The sequence below is a fragment of the Phyllopteryx taeniolatus genome, chromosome 10, assembly GCF_024500385.1.
Source record: "Phyllopteryx taeniolatus isolate TA_2022b chromosome 10, UOR_Ptae_1.2, whole genome shotgun sequence".
Classification (NCBI taxonomy): domain Eukaryota; kingdom Metazoa; phylum Chordata; class Actinopteri; order Syngnathiformes; family Syngnathidae; genus Phyllopteryx; species Phyllopteryx taeniolatus.
The window spans coordinates 21,196,881-21,216,981 of NC_084511.1; the positions used below are offsets into that span (position 1 = coordinate 21,196,881).

General features: G+C 41.9%; 1 protein-coding gene across 1 annotated transcript; it reads left to right on the top strand.

Moving 5' to 3' along the window:
• The first annotated feature begins 333 nt into the window (after positions 1 to 333).
• On the top strand, positions 334 to 20,003 carry myot (myotilin). The gene is made up of 19 exons (XM_061788642.1): positions 334 to 697; positions 4,071 to 4,124; positions 4,222 to 4,387; positions 4,490 to 4,543; positions 5,265 to 5,406; positions 5,622 to 5,645; positions 6,647 to 6,766; positions 6,899 to 7,094; positions 7,862 to 8,017; positions 12,648 to 12,861; positions 12,965 to 13,824; positions 15,463 to 15,613; positions 15,689 to 15,790; positions 16,104 to 16,141; positions 16,723 to 16,861; positions 16,988 to 17,195; positions 17,688 to 17,853; positions 17,927 to 18,060; positions 18,849 to 20,003. The coding sequence occupies exons 2-19, from the start codon at positions 4,117 to 4,119 to the stop codon at positions 18,989 to 18,991; spliced, it is 3,021 nt and encodes a 1,006-aa protein (XP_061644626.1). The 5' UTR covers positions 334 to 697; positions 4,071 to 4,116; the 3' UTR covers positions 18,992 to 20,003.
• Positions 20,004 to 20,101: the final 98 nt, after the last annotated feature.

A 20,101-nucleotide genomic window follows, 5' to 3' on the forward strand; every position in this document is an offset into this window, starting at 1 on the left:
TTCATCCATCCTGCTAAAAGCTAAAAGCTTTTTACATGTTTAGGAAGCTGTAGATAATTGGATAATTGTAACCAGAAATACAGTAGGTATGCTTTTCTATGTGTGTTTGTGTTTGTCTGCCTGTGCTGTGTAAAAGATCAATTTAGGAAGTTGAAGTGGGAAAGCTGCAAAGAAATGCAAAGGCAGACGTTGTGGTTCACAGTGCAAAGGTCAACCGCCTTCATGACGCAGTGATCGCCTGCTGTAATTGGCAGGCCCGGGGGATCAGGTGACTCGGTATGGGCTAAATCTGTCCTCCCCAGTCGAGGAGCTTGGACAAATCAGTGTTGGAGTGTTTTGAGTTTTGCAGTGATGCAACAGTGAGAATGCAAAATATTATCCTGTCCAGTAAAGCAGCAGAACATTTTTGCTGAACTTGGCGTGGATTGGAACTGCCTGACAGTTCTCAGGTTGGAATCTCAGTTCTGGCCTTCCCGTTCCACTTTGTCAGTCCTGTGTTCTTCCATCACAGTCTGGTGGTGCTACAAAAAAGGACAAACTCTGACTGCAACAGACAATCAAAACTGCTGAAAGGATTGTCGGTACCCCCCTACTCACCCTTGAGGACTTGCATGCTGCCAGAACTAAGACAAGAGCGTGCAAAATCCTCTCGGACCCTCCACATCCCGGTCACCAACTCTTCAGCACCTTCCCTCAGGTAGGCGCTACCGATCAATGCAAACTAGAACTTGCAGACATTCCAACAGCTTCTTCCCTCTTGCAATCAACTTCTTAAACACCTAACCTACAATTCCATTGCAACATGCTGGAAATTATTTGTCTTTTAATCTTGAATTTGTTGTCACATTTCTGTCGGGCCAATTATATATTACTCGTGCACTCACTGTAGTAGTCTCACCACGCTGCACTATTTGCATATCTGTTGTTGACCAATACTGGCCACTTATGCCAGAGTAGCATCTGCTCCATTTGCACACTGACTGAGGAGTATCTGCAACATTTGCACAGTCAACATTGTCCCAGACCATCGTACTACTCGCTTGAAGTCTCATAGGAATCGTCTCAACTGGGCCAAGGAGAAGGACTGGACTGTGTGCCCGTGGTCCAAGGTCCTCTTTCCGATGAAAGTAAAGTGTGCCTTTCATTTGGGAATCAAGGTCCAAGGGTTTGGAGGAAAACGGGTGAAGAACAGAACCCAAGCTGCTTGAGGTGCAGTGTGAAATATCCACAGTCAGTCATGATTTAGGGTGCAATGTCCAGTGCATGTGTTGATAAGCTCTGCTTTCTTAAATCCAAGGTCACCGCAACAGTCTACCTGAATGTTTTAGAGGACTTCATGATTCCTTCTGCTGAGGATCTGTATGGAGATGCAGATTTCATCTTCCAACAGGACCTGGCCCCAGCACATACCGCCAGAAGCGTCAAAACCTGGTTTGATGCCCATGCCATCACAGTGCTTGACTGGCCAGCCAACTCGCCGGATTTAAACCCCATTGAGAATGCATCCATCCATCCATTTTCTACCGCTTATCCGAGGTCGGGTCGCGGGGGCAGTAGCTTTAGCAGGGACGCCCAGACTTCCCTCTCCCCAGCCACTTCATCCAGCTCTTCCTGGGGGGATCCCGAGGCGTTGCCAGGCCAGCCAAAGGATGCAGTCTCTCCAGCGTCTCCTGGGTCGTCCCCGGGGTCTCCTCCTGGTGGGACGTGCCCGGAACACCTCACCAGGGAGGCGTCCGGGAGGCATCCAAATCAGATGCCCCAGCCACCTCATCTGGCTCCTCTCGATGTGGAGGAGCAGCGGCTCTACTCTGAGATCCTCCCGGATGACCGAGCTTCTCACCCTATCTCTAGGGAGAGCCCGGACACCCTGCGGAGGAAACTCATTTCAGCTGCTTGTATCGGGGATCTTGTTCTTTCGGTCACGACCCCCAGCTCGTGACCATAGGTGAGGGTAGGAACGTAGATCGACCGGTAAATGGAGAGCTTTGCCTTTTGGCTTAGCTCCTTCTTACCCACAACGGACCGATACAAAGTACTTGGCTGCGAAATGCTCCAGTGAGAGTTGGAAATTACAGCTTGATGAAGTAAAGGAAACCACATCATCTGCAAAAAGCTGACACGTAATACAGAGGCTACAAACTGAACCACCTCAACACCTCGGCTGTGTCTAGAAATTCTGTCCGTAAAGGTTGTGAACAAAAGCAAAGGGCAATCTAAGCGGTGTCAAACCCTCACTGGAAACGAATCCAACTTACTGCCGGCAATGCGGACCAAACTCTGACACCGGTCGTACATGGACCGAACAGCTCTTTTCAAGGGGTTCGGTACCCCATACTCCCGGAGCAAAAATCCAACCAAGACTAACTAAGACACCTGTTGTAAGTGATTAGCTGAGTGAGAAAACTGGACGCACACTTGGATATTGTTTCACTTCCTGAGCTTCAATTCTTTATTTTCACTGAGCTACTGATTTCTCAGAACACTTGAAAGGCATAATTGCAACATATAAATCTGTGGTGACGTTTTATTCTAAGAGATTTATCTCAGGACACAGAGACTCTGCTTTGCTCAGGAGGTCACAGTTTAATTTAGCTTGGGAACCTGACCCTCAGTGTTGTCTGCCAGTTGCCTCTCCAGGCTTACAGGACAGAGGCATGCGCATTCTTTTTTTGGTGTGAAAGGCCTCATCAGCACGATGGGGGCTGATGTTTGGCCTCAAAAACAGGGAGGACTGCTTTGAATGGACGATACTGGCTCAGTCTCAGCTCCATATAGAAAATTGATATTTCATCTCTGGGGAGCAAAATTATTAAAATGATTCATCCTTCACCTGACACTGAGTATTATGCATATTGACCCTGGGTGAGAGTAATACATACACAATAATGACATGCATTTACAAGTTGTCATTTGAAAAAAATAAAATAATAAATCTAGCCATTGCTGCCCATTTAATCAATTGTACATACCCATTCGTCCAGCCATCCATTTTTTCTTTCACTTATCCGATTCAGGGTCACAGGTGAGTTACAGCCTATTCCATCTGACCTAGGGTGAAATACAGACCACACCGTGGAATGGTCGCCAGTTGATCTCTGGGCACATATAAAGACAAACGACTATTTACGCTCACATTCACACCGCCACTGAGTGGGAATTGAACACACGCAGGCCAGTTAACCATTACACCATCAGTGACACCTAGTGTGCATGTGTGATAGTTGTGTATGTGTGATCTGTGGATTTATTTTTTTCCCCCCCCACAAATATAAAGTAAGGCTCTAAAATTAAAGGTCCTATAGACATTGTTCCTTTATTTCCATTTGAGTGATTCTATTTGATTTGGTTTGTATTATTTTATCATTTTTCTCTGGGTACTCCGCCTTCCTCCCACATTCTAAAAACATGGCAAAAAGATTCAAAATTGTCCATAGGTGTGAATGTACTGGTAGTGTGAATGGTTGTTTGTCCATATGTGCCCTGCGATTGACTGGTCGGTCCAGTATGTACTTTCATCCAAGGTCAGCTGGGATAGGTTTCAGCTGATCCGTGACACTAAGGAGGACAAGCAGTTCAGAAAATGAATGAATGTATACGAACGCATACGCCTTGCATGTATGATTGTTGGACACTCTGACACTGAGTGCATCATCAACAAAGCCTTAAGTAGAAGGTTTATCACTGTGACTATTAGAAGGTGATTGACTGACAGATTGGCTGTCTGTCATCCGTCAAAGGGTTGATACTGGAGAGAAAACAACTAGCAATTTAAGAAATAACTAAAAGCAGGAGGACAGATTCATGGCGGTGAGGAGAGGCCAAAACAAAAATAATCTCACCGAAGCAAACCTACACCTACAGTACGAAACACTCCGCCAGGCAACACTCACAAAGGAAACAGAAATCTGAACATAGGAACAGAAACAGGAACATAACACAGTAAGCAACTAAGCATAACTTGTTTTTTATTATAGTGGTTGTATACAGTAGTACTGCAGCTCACTCCCCTAAGCGTTAGCACATACACCGAACATTCTTCTTCTTCTAAGTCTTTGATTGTTTCTTTGCAGAGCGTGCGAATCAAACATGGTTACTGCCTCCTGGAACGCCTGAAACATGGCCCAGTAAGTTGCGCGACACTGTGCGGATCGTATGTGATGTTCAAAAATAACACAAATGGTCAGAATGTGCAGATTGACCTTTGTGCATGTTCCTACAAAGTGTCCAGAGAGTGCAGAAGAAGACCAGCTGCATGTCTCTGACCGTCACGACCTCATCCTCTGCATCGTCCACCAGGAAGCTCTCCACCAGCTCATCTTCACCTTCCGCCATACTCGCTTCAAAACACTCCAGCCTGGTGCAACAGCCTTGCGTCAGCCCTCAAAGGGTGATTGCAGCCAAATATAACCCATCTGAAAGCCATCTTTAAAAAAAAAAAAAAACACTCATGAGTACTTCGCTAAATATACTGTTTGCTGTCGTTTTCTAGACAGAAAGTCCCATCTACAAGGAACATTCTGGAGTTGCTCCAACATTTGTAAAGGTATAAGAAACCTGGTGTCATTTTTATAGTGAGCACCAAAAATTTAGGAAGGCCCAGTTAAGGAAAACTACAGGACTGTCTTTCACTGTCTGATGTGTTTTGTTGTTGTTCTTGTTGTTTTAAGTGCCTCTACTTTAGAGCCGTCGCTTGGTTGATTTTTCACCTTTGTGTTTTGCGAGGCAAAATCTGAGTTAGGAATGAGCTTCAGATATGATGCTGCTCAAGTGAAGTGGGGAAAAAAACAAAAGAGGAGAGCTACAGTCACTGATGCAGCTTTCAGCTGTTTATTGAACAGGACAAACAGTCTAACACCCAAATATAAAATCAGAACACTACGGTAGAGCGACACTAAGCCAAAACACACATGTAGAATGAATGGCCAGGTTCGTGACGTCACATGCTCGGCCACACCCCTTAAAGGCACACATACAACGCTACAGTTGTTAGTTGTTGTTTGTATTTGTTTATTATTAAAAGCATGTTTAATTTCTTTTCTGTTGGGGGGCTGGAATGGATCAAGGGATTGTTAATTAATTTTAATGGGTAAAATGGATTTGATATTACGAGCTTGGTCACGGAACAAATTTAACTTGTAACTCAAGGTACCGCTGTATTGAATCCCTGTTCTGGATTAAATATAAAACAGATATCAGCCATGGTGCTGTCAGAACTATATTGTTTTTGCTCGTCTCTCTGTGACGGTCATCATCACATCCTCCAGTGCCTCCATGACGTGCGTGCGCTGAAGGGCCAGCTGGTGGTTCTGGAGTGTCGACTGAGGGGGACTCCTCCCCTGCAGGTCCTGTGGCGCAGAGAGGACGAGCAAATTCTGGACTCTGACGACTTCAGGATACTACGCAAAAGTCAGTGTGTGTGTTTGGTATTAATCATTTAACGTTCCAAGCAGCAAAATCAATTATACAACATATTACTTCACTACAATGTTTCTGGCTGACTGTTGGAATGATTTATTATAACAATTCAAATAAATTTATAAAGCTGCACAATTTAAGACTTTCCACTTATTCAAGATACTTCACTAAAATAAATAACTAGTATTTCCTTTTTATTTTGCCAGAGGCCAGTTCTGCATCAGTGCCAGGTTAGTATACGGTATGATATTAACCATTATATTGGTTGACACCATTAAATGAGAAATGGTTTCATCCAACAATTTCTGATCAAAAGTGTTATGTTGTTATCCTCGTAAATATAGTGTGCAGTAAACAATGCTGTCATTGTTGGAAGTAACAAATTACACATAACGAGATTATGTAATTTGATTACAACATTTATGTAATCGTAATCCATTACAATACTGGGAGAAAATGTGTAATCGGATTACAGTTGATTTTGGAAATTTCCATGATTACAATTTTAGTTACATTTGCAAAAGAGCTGCAAAAGCTCACTTTCTCCTTCTAAAGCTGACGCTTGTGATTGGCTCTCTCTGGTCATGTGCCATTCTGCTGTAGTCTCAAATATGAAATATTTTTTTCAAATAAGACCTCGAAGCGCCACCGTGTTGTGCAATCTATTGGTTTGTCTGATATTTAAAAAATGTTAGACATTTTGAACGCATACATGAACATTGACTTTTGAACAGTTTTATCTGTATAATTTTTGACCTTTTTATGGGACATTGACTTATCTGAGTTGTCATATGAAGCAATATTGTCTAAATTGGACATCGTTTTCCGTATGCTGTACACATACACTATATGAACATACAGTACAACATTTAAAATGCAACAGACACATTTCTATGATTTACATTTATACATTACATTATTTACATTTCAGCATCATTTGTGATGAGTTTGTATGAAGAATAAATATGTGGTTAATTCCAAAATAATGATCTATGGTTTTAACCCACTTTTTTTCTCTCTTTTTTTTTAAAGCGGAAAAATAATTAAAATGTAATCAAATGTAACTAGTTATATTACTTTGAGAAAGTAATTTAAATATTACATTTTCCAACAGGGGAACTTGTAATTATAACCAACTAAGTAGTTTTCCCAACACTGTACTGTGTGTTTCCTAACCTATGTTGGCCTGAAAATGTTCAGTGTATAAATGTTGTTTTGTTGCTGTCTATAGAGGAGCTTTGTACACTGGTGATAACTGAAGCTTTTCCAGAAGATTCTGGTATGTTTAAGTGCATCGCCCATAATTCCTTTGGCAGGGTTTCATGCTCTGCCACGCTGGACGTTTACAACGGTTAGTTCATTTCTCACTCAGTATATAATACATAAAGCCCATTTGAATTTATCTGTCATAGTGACACACCGACATAAGTGTCAAATTAGTGTACTAACAGTACCCACAACCCATGAAACATTAACTATGCAGATCTCGAGGAGCAGCTGGAGATAGAGGCAATTCGCCAGCAGGAAGAAGAGCGATTCACCGAGGCAGAGTTCCAGCATGAGAGCGCTCCTCTCCATACTTGTGCAGACTTCCCCACTGTACTGCCCGACTCCATGATTGTTCCCCCACCCGACTTGCTTCGCAACGCCCTGGAAGACCATGTCACAAGTGAAGTCGGGTAAGTGCACGATACCCGAACAAATACGTCCTATTCGTCTGTTTAAATCAACCGTAGAATATATCTGTTGCCCTAAACGCTATCAGAAGCACTGGCCTATATTTACAACCTGATTATTTCTTCCATGAAAATGTATTAATGTACAGTTGACTGAACATTTTGCCAGACAAAAGCAGTCACAAATAACATCAGTGATATATTTGAATTTTGGGGGGCTGGCTTGAACCAAAATTAGGGGGGGGCAAGCACAGTGTTAGGGGGGCACTGGCCCCCCTAGAACCACCACTGTTGTTGTTCCCTGTGCTTTGCTGCATGAGCATTAATTTAATATCCTTGACATCCAGTTTAAGGGCAAAAAATGATCTTAGTAGTGGGGGGAAAAAACACGTGTTGAACTGAAGGAAAATTGAAAAGTGAAATTGAAGGAAAGTTGAAGGAAAATTAGTAAACGGCTTTCCATTGGAAACATGTTTTGTGTGTTGTAGTCACTGTTTAATTTGAAAGGAGGTCGCTTTTGTGATGACAGGTGTTTTTATTTTGTTCGTTCTCTATTACGTAATGGGACAGACTGGAGTAACCGATAGTATTCAACAAATGAGTCAAGGAGGAAGGCTGAGTTGAAAACACACATTTTGGAAGGGACTATGAGTCTTAAAGTGCAATGGCCAGGGTGAGACCACGAGGAGGCGATATCGCTCAGACGTTGTGGGGTTAAAAAAAAAATAAAAAAATAAAAAAAAAATATATATATATATCTAGCAATCAAGTGGAGCTGTGCTGCTTGCGTGTTGTCGTCCTCGTCGAGGTCGCGAGCTCGTTGTCGCTTCTCTGCTGCCTTCTTCAAACTTTCAAGGAAAACGGTGCCGCGTGATACCGAGTGTCCTCTCAACTTTAAACGCAAAGCTCCAAAGACAATTTGCAAGGTAAGAAATATATTTTATCGATGTATTTATTATTATGTTATTTATCTATTTATTTATTTATTTTAGCCCACGCTGTTTTCATATCACTATTGCCTCTTATGAAGTGTGCATGTGTCCCTGTAAAAAAAAACAAAAAAAAAACAAACAAAAAAACTGATGAATTGTTATGTTACCTGTTAATACTTTTCGGGAACTTTTATGTATTTTATTTTATTTTTAGAAACACACGCATGCACACAAAACTCTGGTTTTAATTGAAACTATTTTGAGAAGTTACGAAGTTGATTTTGAAGAAGTTTTGAATGAATGAATGGCTGGCAGTAGAGATGTGGGTACACCTGTTACTCATTGCTAATTGACTGAAATGAAATGGTTAAACCTTTTTCCCCATGTATGCATTCTTAACTCACCTTGTATTTGAAATGAACACGTTATGTCATAATATATGTCCTTTGATCAATTGAGAGGGCCCACTTGTTAATGGCCTGTGTGCAGACTGCATGCCAAACCGCTCATATTGAAGCCAAGTTGTGTCTTAGAATAAATTATGAGCTCATCTGAGGCTGGTGATATTTCCCTGCCCGCATGCTTTTCTCTCTTTGCCAAGGAGTGTACTGACAAAATTAGTTTGTTTGTTGTTTGTTTGTTTTTTGTTTTGTTTTTTGTCTCCTGTGAAGTATGTGTTTTGTTTCAAAACAAATGTAGAAATGAAGTTTCAAATGGCTGTGCAGGTATTTACATCAAATGAAACCGTCAATATGCCATCTGAGAATGTCAGCACAGATGCTTTGGCTTTTTGCTGAGGGTGATGTGTCCTATCTATATTAATGTCGGCTGAGGTATAGTCTCATCTGTAATGTGAAGTGCAGACATGGCAACCTTTGTCCTTCAACGCCCTCCTTCCTTGCTGCATCTCAACAGTTGTTCATATCTGTTGGCAGCAGTGTAACTTTTAAATGGAGTGGATGCTTCTAAAGATTTTGAATTCTTTGGTTTGCATCCTGAATAGGATAAAGGGAATAGAATGTGGGTAATTGGATGCTTTGATTATCTATCCATCCTTCCATTTTTCTATACCGCTTGTCCTCATTGGGGTCGCGGGTGAGCTGGAGCCTATCCTAGCTGACTTTGGGTGAGAGGCAGGGTACACCCCAGGATTGGTCACTAGCCAAGCACAGGGCAAATATAGACAGACAACTACTCACATTAATACGTAAGGACACTACAGTCTTCAATGATCCTAACATGCATGTTTCTGGAATGTGGCCAGTGGCCCAAGTACCCACAGAGAACTCTCACAAGTACAGGGAGAACATGCTTGCAAACTCCACACAGGAAGGCCAGAGCATGGATTCAAACCCACAACCTCAGAACTATAGTGATATAAAAGTGCACATAGTGTATGTAGGTAATTGAGCAGTTGCAGAGTTGAAGGTGACATGGGCTTGCTGGTTTGCTTCTATTTTTGAGATGATGACTGAAGATGCCAGAGCACAGTTACTGGTTGCATTGTTCACTTTGTTGTTGTCAGTCACAGAGGACGAAAAGGATAGTACACTGTCACCCGTACCATGCAAACGTTGTGCGTGAGCATGCATGCATCCGTGTGTGAGTCACCAGTTGTGTGTCCGCACCTGCCAGCCGATGTCCGAATTCCTTGACCAATATAGCTTTGCCCACTTAATCTCTTTCTCCCTCGCACACAGTCTGCAAACACAAGGCCTCAGATCAGCCAGGCAGGAACTCTGGAAAGTGTTGCATTTTCATCCCTGAAGCACTGACCATTGCTGGCATTAAAATTAATGTTAAAATAAACAGGAATAATCATCATGCGACTCCTCCCCCCTCTCTGTGTTCTTGTATTATTAAAAACAAGTTTAGCAGTAAATAAAACTTGCAGTCACCTTAAAATTCTGTGTGAATGCTGAGATGTTGTCACCAAGCCCAAATGCAAACAAAGGACTATAACATTTATTTACTAAGTAAATCATATATGATAAACCTAATAATATAATTACCCAAGTCCTTTTAACTTACTGTCACCATATCAGTAAAAACCCCAAAGTGCTTGCTTTTGTCCTTATTTCCTCATGTCTGTGTAGATTCTCAGTCATCCAGGTTTTATAGTAAGCCACAAAGGTTGAGCGGGTGCAACTGGACTCTTATTGTTGCTTCAATTTGCTTTGTTTTCTGCAAAAAAAATACTGTTTGGGATCCAGAAATCCCCTGACCCTGAACAGGACAATCTGTAAACAAAATTGTTGGATGGTTGGTTGGTGGAATGGTGCTAAATTGTGAGTACGGCATACAGGCATCCTCAGTCAGTATTCTCCTTTTTAGCAAAAACGTTTTATGATTGTAAAACCAAATGCCAAAAGATTCTGGTCTGATCGTTAAAAGCATGATATTGTTCGGAACACTAATATTTATGGATGTTGCGCCAATCAATCATGAACAGAGACACCTGAACAGAAAGCAATACTCTGAAGGGGGGGCCGTCTCCCTTAACCGGTTGCTTTGAAATTTAGTCATGTTTGCAAGGTTTGATTTGAATTTGATAATCAATTAGTTATTGATTTAATTGTTGCACCTCCAGTGATTTTTTTTTTTCCTAGGGGGGACTATTCAAAGCTACCTGGCTTTGTGTGGCAAATTTGCCCCCCCATGTTAAATCATGAATTAAATGTGGTTAATAAAAAATTTTTGGAAAGCTGTGTTCATTTTGACTGACCACTTCCAAGCCTGATTACCTCCAGGCCTGTTCAATCAAGAAATTACTTAAATAGGTCGTTTGACAAAATGAAGTCAGTCAAAATATCTCAAAATGCCATGATCCAAAGAAATTCAAGCTCAGATGACAAATAAAATAATTGACATCTATCAATCTGGTAGGGGTTATAAAGCTATTTGTAAAGCTTTAGGATTACAGTAAACCACGGTTTCTCCACAAAAGGAGAAAACATGGAACAACCCTAACCCTTCCCAGGACAGGCTGACCTACAGAAAGTACCCCGAGAGCACAGCGAGGACTCATCCAGGAGGTCACAAAGGAAACCAGGACAGCATCTAAAGAACTGCAGGTGTTCATTGTCTTAGTTAAGGTCAGTGCTCATGACTCAACAATAAGAGACTGAGCAAAAATGGCATCCATAGCAGAGTTCCAAGGCGAAAACCATTGCTGACCAAAAAGAACATAAATGCAACTGAATGATTCCCAAGACTTTTGGGAGACTATTCCATGGACTGACGAGACGAAAGTTGAACTTTTTGGAAGGTGTGTCTCGTCACGTTTGACGTAAATGTAACGCGGCAAACCAACATTGTAATGTGAGGGTCTGGGGCTGCTTTTCTGCTTCAGGACCTGGATGACTAGCTGTGATTGATGGAACCTAGAATTCTGCTTTTTACCAATGCTGAAAAAGGTTCGGCCATCAGTTTGTGACCTCAAGCTGAAGCGCACTTGGGTTCTGCAGCAGGACAACTGTCCTAAACACATCAAGTCAACTTCAGAATGGTTTAAAAATAATAATAATAATTAATTTTGGAGTGGCTTAATTAAAAAAAAAAAAAACATTTAAAAATCAGTTTTAACCTTTGACCTTAAAAACCATTCATGCTCAATAACCCTCCATTGTTGCTGGTTTAAACAATTCTGCAAGGAAGAGTGGGTCAAAATATCTCCACAGGGATGTGAAAGAGTCATTGCCAGTTAGAGAAACTTGATTTCAGTTGTTGCTGCTGAAGGTGGGCTAACCAGTTACGGTACTTGTTTTAGGGGATCATTACTTTTTCACACAGGGTTAGACGGGTAGCTTTGAGGAGTTTAACCATTTCAAAACCGGAATTTGTTTACTTGGCAAATCCGTTTTCACAACACTGTAATCTAGTGACAGAACGCACATTAGTGCACCAACCCAGTTGTCTAGCCCTCACCATTTCATTTGAAGGATTGCAAAATGTTTGACTGCTCCCATGTACACTCCACACACACACACCATTTATAATAGTAACATTGTTTTCTGGCCATAATTCAGCCAGGTATGTTAAATTTTGAACGTTGAATATTATCCACTGGAATTTGAGCTGTCATTACAGACATTATAGCCTCAGATCAGAAGGAATTCTAAAACACCTCACATACAGTGGATACAAAGAATAGAATTATTCCATAAATAGTATATACAGAAAACATTGCAAATGTCTATCATGTCTAAAGGAGTCAAAGATTAGGACCCCTTTATTCCTCATTTTCTGCTAGGTGTAAGTGTTGGGACTTTTCTGAACTAACAAAATAAAGTCTATGTTGAACCAGGTTCTGGTTTATTATTGTATACTGTATGTAAACCCTATCTCACTGGCAGTTAAATGTTTGTACCAAAATAGTGATCTAATAAAAAAAACTATGCTGTGTATATACTGGTGTCAGTCTTGCTGTTTCTCTCATCTACTGTACAAAAAGAGCTCATTTGTCAATTTTGTACTGGATATAGATATAATCCAACTTGTGATCATGAAATTCATTTTTATTGATGATGAGTGTTACACACATCAGTGGCTCTTTTAACCGTATCATTGTTATGGTCCTATCCTGGAACCATTATATTTCAAACTGGCGGGCTATCTCGCCCAGGTTCCAAGAGCCTCTGCTGGTCAACCACTCTTCTGAAGATCACTTCGGCCACAGTCAGGAGGAGTTATCGCTGCGCTTAGAGGTCCGTCAATCACCAGAAGTCACAGTCGACACGCCCAGTCCTCACCCTCCATCTTCACCAGTACCTCCTGCACAAGTCAGAGTAAAAGCCCCAGCGCCCAAGCTGTTCACGCCAAACAAGCTCACTTTCAACGTAAGAACTACTCATTATAAGCTGTCACTGTGCTCCCATCCACTTTCTAGTTCTGAATAGTTCCACCTTGTTTACTTGTTGTTCATGCTCTTCTTTTGTCCAGTCCTCCCCGTCAGGAGGCAACGCTATGAACCTGTCAGACATACCGACTTTTAAGCCCGGTGCCTTCCCTCCCAGTGCCTTCAACTATGCACGGCCAAGACACTTTATTCAGTCACAGTCAACCTTCCAGGCACCCAGCTATGAAAGTGTGATAAGGGAGGCTCAGGAGAACCAGGTTAATTCCCAGGAGAGCCTAAAGAGTTCCAAGCATAGTTCAAGTGTTGCTGAAGTCCAAAGTCAAACTAAGATGAGGTCTTCACATAGCCAGTCAGTGTCAAAGTCCTTGTCTCACCCTCAATCACAGTTTCAGTCACTGAGCCTGACGTCGAATCAGACACAGCCCAATGGGACAGGAAAGTCGTCTGCATCCTCATCCAGTGTCAGCTCGCCCATTTCCACTTCCTCTGTTACGCCGCCTTCTTCTTTGCCACCCTCCTCTACGTCACGCGTGACCATGCGCTCGACCATAACCCTCACCCCCAGCACCCCAAGTGCCAGCGGTCTCGGCAGCGCCACTCTGCCAGCCAATCAGGACGCCATGTCGGCTCCCGCCGCCTACCTCTGCTCCGTGCTGCCCTCCCGGTCGTCTTTCTCCTCATACTCAAAACTGTCCCCCAACTCCACCCTTCCCCGTTCCTCCACCTCCCCATCCCGCTCACCACTAGCTCCTTCAAGCCCTCACCTTCCTAGAAAAGAATCCTCTTGTCCTCAGCAGCTTCCTCCATCGTCCCCTTCCTTCTCTCGCTCCAACCTCTCCCCAACCATGTCCTCGCTCCCTCAGCCCAACACACCTAATAGTCAGAACAGAGGGCCGCCTCCGGTAGTCTCCATGCCCGCCAACTACAAGGGGACGCCTAGCACGTGAGTAAACATCAGTTTCACATTACACACACATTTGGCTAGAATGGATGGAATACTGACAGCCTGTGGTACAAGTATTCCAATATTTCTTATTAAAATTGTCATTTCTTGTTTTAACTGGTTGCGCACCAAAGTTATGTCAATTTTGGAGGGGGGAATCCCAGTGGATAGTTTCAGTATTTTTCATTTTTCTTTGACTTTTTGTGTATGTGCCTATGATGACAAAACAAATGTTTTTAAATTTTACTTTTAAGAACCATCACGAATAGAACTTTTTTTTTTTTTCTGTTACGTGAGTGCGAATGGTTGTTAGTTTCTATGTGCCCTGCGATTGGCTGGCAACCAGTTCAGGGTGTACCCCGCCTCCTGCCCGATGACAGCTGGGATAGGCTCCAGCACGCCCGCGACCCTAGTGAGGAGAAGCGGCTCAGAAAATGGATGGATGGATGGATGGATGGATGGATGACAATTAACACATTTACTACACTAAAATATGCAAAAGCTTACCTGTACTGTACCTTACTGGAAATGTTTATGATGGTTAATGTTTAGAGTAATTCTTATGGGGAAAAATATATCCACAATTGAAACAATTTGGAAAGCAACCTCCTGAAAAAAGATTTATCTCCAAGGGGTCCACAGTATTTCAGATATTCTACAGTTGGTTTTAGGAGACATTGGAGCTGGAGCCTGATTTTCTTTTTTTTTTTTTTTTTTTTTTTTTTTTTTTTTTTTTTTTTTTTTTGGGGGGGGGGTTTATATTTATTTCTGTGTGCGCTGTCTTTCGGATTCTGCCCAAAGATTGTAAGGTCCATTATGCCTTCATCGCTTCAAAAGACTGACCAAGAACATAATAGATTACACTGGGGAACACAATTTTTGTTGAGTTAGGTCTGACAGCTGTTTTTAACAAAGTTTTTGGGGTGCAGAATCTAAAATCTATCTGTTTTTCTCTATCATGTCATGTTTTTTAATTATAGATCCCAGTTTTCTCAAATCTGAAAAATACTGTACGTAACATATGTGCTTGTTTTATAAAACTTTTCAAATACTGACATACAATGAAATATGAAATACACAAGCATGACTGCAATGTTTATTTAAAACTGTTTTACAAAGGAAAGGGCACAAATCCTCTTCCTACTATGCTAGCTTTCTGTATGCAGCTGTTGATAGTACTGACCTATTGGAGCTGCGCACACCTCACCGCACTCTCAATTGTGACTACACGAACAAGTTGCCATGTAGCTGGAGATGAGTACAATCATAATCAGCTGGTAAGTCTAGCTATAGCTAGTCAGTGGAATTTTGCTTATTTGGAGGGTAAGATGTGGGGGGGGGGGGGGGGGGGAGAGAACTTGACGTGCGAGAAAAAAATGACTGCAATTTTGGAATTAGCAAAACAGTTTGTTTTATAATCAGCATAAAAATCTAACTCAATTTCTTTTTTTTCCAAATTGTTCCTCAGTGTTCTGTCAAAGTTGGATCAATCCAAATCCACACAATCGACAGAATGTTTAATAATCAACAATAGTTTGTTAATCTTGCTTCTATAAATGAGTGTATTACCAAACAAGCAATTCCTTCTTATTCACAGACTTTTTTTTTTTTTTTTTTTTTTTTTGTCGTCTATCCCAGTCTTCCGAAGCCTGTCCTTAAGAAGACTGTAGTTTCTCGGCCGTCTTCCTCTCGCTCCACAGATGAAGACATCCAGGGTTCCAAAGATGCTCTCATCCAGGATCTGGAAAAGAAGCTCCGATCAAAAGAAGTGAAGAGAAGAAACAGCCAGGTATGATTTTTGTTTTGTTTTTACTTAAAATACATATTAGCACACTGATTAAAGTTTATGCTTCATGTCGGACAGAAACATTCTTATGAGGAGCGTATGGCTCGAAGGCTGCTAGGTCCAGACAACGCCAACTGCATGTTTGATCAAGACAGTCTTTCAGACTCACAACTTGACCAGGTGCTGTTAACTTTTCTTAAAAAGTTAAAATTGTATGGGCGTAGTGCAGTGATTAGCATGTGTAGTGTATGCTGCGTTCAAATCCCCATCGGCATTATTGTGCTCATAAGTGGCTGATTTATGAGCCAGTTTCCCTCTCGGGGCCTCCTGCAGGCTATATTTTTGCCCACTTTCTGAGAATAGCACCATGTCATTGGCAAAAACAAGACTATTTTTTTCAGAATATACGCGTACACGTGCAAACCACGTACTGTGTCATCCTTGTTGGTTTTCAATATAAAACCCTGCAATTAACTGTTCTCTTCTATTGCAGCCAGATTCCCCAGAAGGAAGACACACTGGTGGGCTATGGTAAATAGAACCGTGCGATACACTGACCTAAGTTTTAGTCAGGTTAAGTAGTTTTAAGAGGCATGGGATGAAATGACATGTTCAGTTCAGTTGTGTATGACAAGGGTGCAGGGGAAGTTAGGAAAAAGTGGTTTGAACTCAAGAATTCCCAAGAAATGGCAAAACACTGAAGAGATTGGTGATTGTGTCCTCACGCCCATAATGTTCTCTGTTCAAATCTTAGCTCAAGAAAAAAAAGATTGGGATATGAATGGTTGTCTGTTGCTGAATTAAAGGTCAGCCACATGATTATGAATTTCATTTTAAGATACAAAAACACAAACCTTTGTTGAATGCCCCACAGGGATGTCAAGTTTGCCAAATAGGGTCAGCTGGAAGGATCTTTTGATGTGGCGTGTATAACACATGAACTAATAAATGTTTTAATGAATCCGTGTGTAAATCCCAAAGTTAGGATAGTTGCAAATGAGGACAAAACTGCATGTTTTGTTGGTAGCAGACAAGTAAAATCTCAGTGGGTGGTGAAACACAGTGGTAATAAAAAATAAAATAAAAATAATAATAATCAAAAATCCCTGCAGGGGGAAGCACCACTGTGGGACAGATGAGCGGGGGAATGAGGGATCAGCAATACAGGAGAAATGTTACGCCCCTCGCTTCATGCAGATCCCTCAAGATCTCACTGTTGAGGAGGGTCGCTTCTGTAGAATTGACTTCAAGGTGAGACGCACAAACACCCATTCAAAGTGTCACTTTTCAAAAATGGTGGATATATGCATGTTTATGAAAGGTTGGGAGACTTGGTAGCAGAGGTACTAAAGTTAAATGCTCTTCACTCATACTCAGGTTGGAGGACTCCCTACACCAGATGTCTGCTGGTACTTGGATGGGAAAGCGATACGTCCAGATGACTACCACAAGATGCTCGTGTGTGAGAAAGGAATGCACTCATTCATCATCGAGATTGTCACCGTGCACCATGCCGGCGTGTACGAGTGTGTGGCCAGGAACCGTGCAGGAGAAAGCAGATTTACCCTGAGGCTTGATGTCATGGGTAAAAAGCCATTGCTTGTACTTTCTTTAGTAAACATGAAAGTCAACTCTGTTAAAAAATAATAATAAAGATATGTGCCAATATTCCACAACTGCTTCAGATTTCAATCTGGGAAACGGCTTGAAAATAACATTTAGATCTTCTATTGGGGTAAAATTAAGAACACATGCTGTGCAAATGTTTTTTATAACATACAAGCCTGTATTACGTATCCATTGCCTTAATTTTTATACCCTCGACTTTGTTTTCATTGTAAAAGGCAACTAATGTCAAGAAATTCAGATTAGCTGAATTTGGTGTAGCCAATAAACGCATTTCCAACTTTCTCCCATTTTAAATGATTTCAACGTTTCCCAACATAAGTTGGAACTCTTCATATACAAACCTGACATATGTTAACCTTGGTCTTGTATTTGCAGGTATTCATTTTTAGAGCCATACTGTTTCCATATAAAACTGCTGTTTCATATCACTTGTTTTCCCTTTGTGCAGCCCAGGAGGCTCTCCGCCCACCAACCTTTCTTCAAAAGATGTCAAACTTGCGAGCTCTCGAAGGTGACACTGTGAGGTTAGAATGTAAGGTGGATGCGTCACCACCTCCTCAACTCTTCTGGAAGAAAGATAAAGAAATGCTACGCACTGACCCAGCCAGAATGAGGTGAGCTCAGTCAGAATCTTCCCACTCGACCACATCAAACCAGACAAACTGTCCCCCCCGTCTGTTTGTGCAGCCTGTACCAAGATCGCTCGGGCGGGCAGTGTCTGTTGATGGAGAGGGTGACCAAGTCCGATGCGGGGTGGTACACGCTTTCTGCTATCAATGAAGCTGGCATGTCGACATGCAATGCAAGACTGGATATAAGCTGTAAGTCTACTGAGGCTTTTTCCTCTCTCAGCTTGCCACTGAGCTACCATAGAAGTGCACAAATGCTGCATTACACCATCACACAGAAACCTGATGAGCACATAAGCTGTTGCTACGGACCTCAGAATCCTGCACATGGGCCACGAGTATGAACGTTAGGTCCATCCACTGGAGGGAGACTGTTCAGTGAAACAAAGTACAAAGGAGCTTATTAGGTTTCTGCTCGATCACGTAACGCACACCATCTGCTGTGTGTGGTGCTTGACAGGTTACAGAGAAAGTGACCTGCCTTCAGTTTAGCCCTGTGCTTAAAGTGTGCATTGACACAAATAGAAGACCTTGCATTGATCAATTACAGTGGGACCCATTTTGGGATTCAAATAATTAAGGTTGAGTTTTTCTTTTCTTTTTTTTAAGTTTATATAAAGGTACTCCCACAATTAACAAGCACCAGAACTCTGTTTAAGTAAACGTGTAGTACACATAATACAAGACGTCGTTTCATGTTTAAAGTCCATATTGCAAAGCTTTGTCTATATTGTGTGCATACATGTGAGTCACAGCTGAGCACTGAGCCTTTGCTGCTCCATGTTGTGTGGCGAGGAAGTTATTTTCAGGCACCTGGCATGAAGGGAATGTTAACACTAAGGGGGTTCCTCAGGGATCTCTGTTGGTTCCACTTAAATTTCTTTCATCGCATTTTCATATGACCAGCCACAGAAATTCTTTACAACGTTGAGACACTTTTGATTTCAGTCTTTAATCCTTACTTTTTATGCCTTTGCCAGGCCGAGCAGTTCCACCCATGAAAACAGCCCCCCCTGGCTCCCAAGCGTTGAAACTGCTGTCATCTCTGAGCCACGTGCGCACCCTGGCAGCAGACACCCCCGGCCAGCACAGCGCCCCCATATATGAGAGCGAGGAGCTGTAGATCCTTTCAAAACACACATGCACACCTCAGAACTGTCAAAGCACTGATGCAGTATTTTAGTTACTCCTACACTGCCCCATCAAAAAAGTTAATCTTCAGTCTTTATGTTGTTCATGTTGTTGCTGCAGTATTCACTGTTTCGGGCCGAGGAGCTCATGTTGGATACGAACCTGTAAGCCTCGCAAGCCTTCCTGGCGTCACTCAGCAAAATGGTGAGCCAAGGTCACTTACTGTAGGTTTATTAATAGTTTGTGTAGTTCCAGTCGGCCTCTTTTGTCCTGGCGGGCAAACCGTTTACAAAGAAAACATTTTCTCATCAGTCAGCTTCATAAAGAACATCTTGTGTGGATTGCCTGAAGAAAGCTTGGAATATTTAACCTCAGCCTTTTGTCAACTTTAAAGACAATCACTGTCTAGAATGTGAACATTAGCCTCACTCATTACAGTACCCATAATCCAACATCTATGTGACACAGTACTGCACTTTAGTCATCTCCTCTCCTTCAATATCTCGTGTCGCTGTACACGGAAATGATATTTATTGCATTTTTGTCATGCGATTGACTAACCATCAGTGTGTCACTATCGCCACCATTCAGCCTTTTGTTTTTAAAGTTGATTCCTAATATTTAATGGATGTGAATGAAGGCATTTATTTGAATATATTGTGTTGCCTCTTGCCCTGCAATCAGTCAAACATTGATACTCATCCTTTACTAGAGCTAACATTCACACCTTTTAATACTTTTCCTTTTCCAAATATGATATATATAGTCAACAGAATATTACCTCCTGATTTAAAACCAGGAAGTCCAGTATAGGCTGCAGTCTGTAGGAACAATCATTAGTGAGCGTTTCTGCACTCGATGATAAGCTTGTGGTTCACTCGAGTACCAAAATGAGACAGTTTGCTGAAATGTTACACTGCAGGTAGGAGCGTTTTCTCTTAACTTTGTTGTGTCAATTGTTTAGCACACCAGTGGATGAATGAGGAATAAAGTCATCAACTAAGCTTTGCCTCCTGTGTTGTCAACTGTAAGTTATGGTGGTTTGATACTCTCAACATCTTGATCAGAAAGTAATTGACGGTGGTGGTGGTGCGAGTCCCAT

Bases quoted from the DNA above. Each gene is read 5' to 3' on its own strand.
- myot (XM_061788642.1), top strand. The intron at 4,388-4,489 runs GTGATTGCAGCC...GTCGTTTTCTAG, and splicing joins CTTGCGTCAGCCCTCAAAGG to ACAGAAAGTCCCATCTACAA. The intron at 5,407-5,621 runs GTCAGTGTGTGT...TTATTTTGCCAG, and splicing joins CTTCAGGATACTACGCAAAA to AGGCCAGTTCTGCATCAGTG.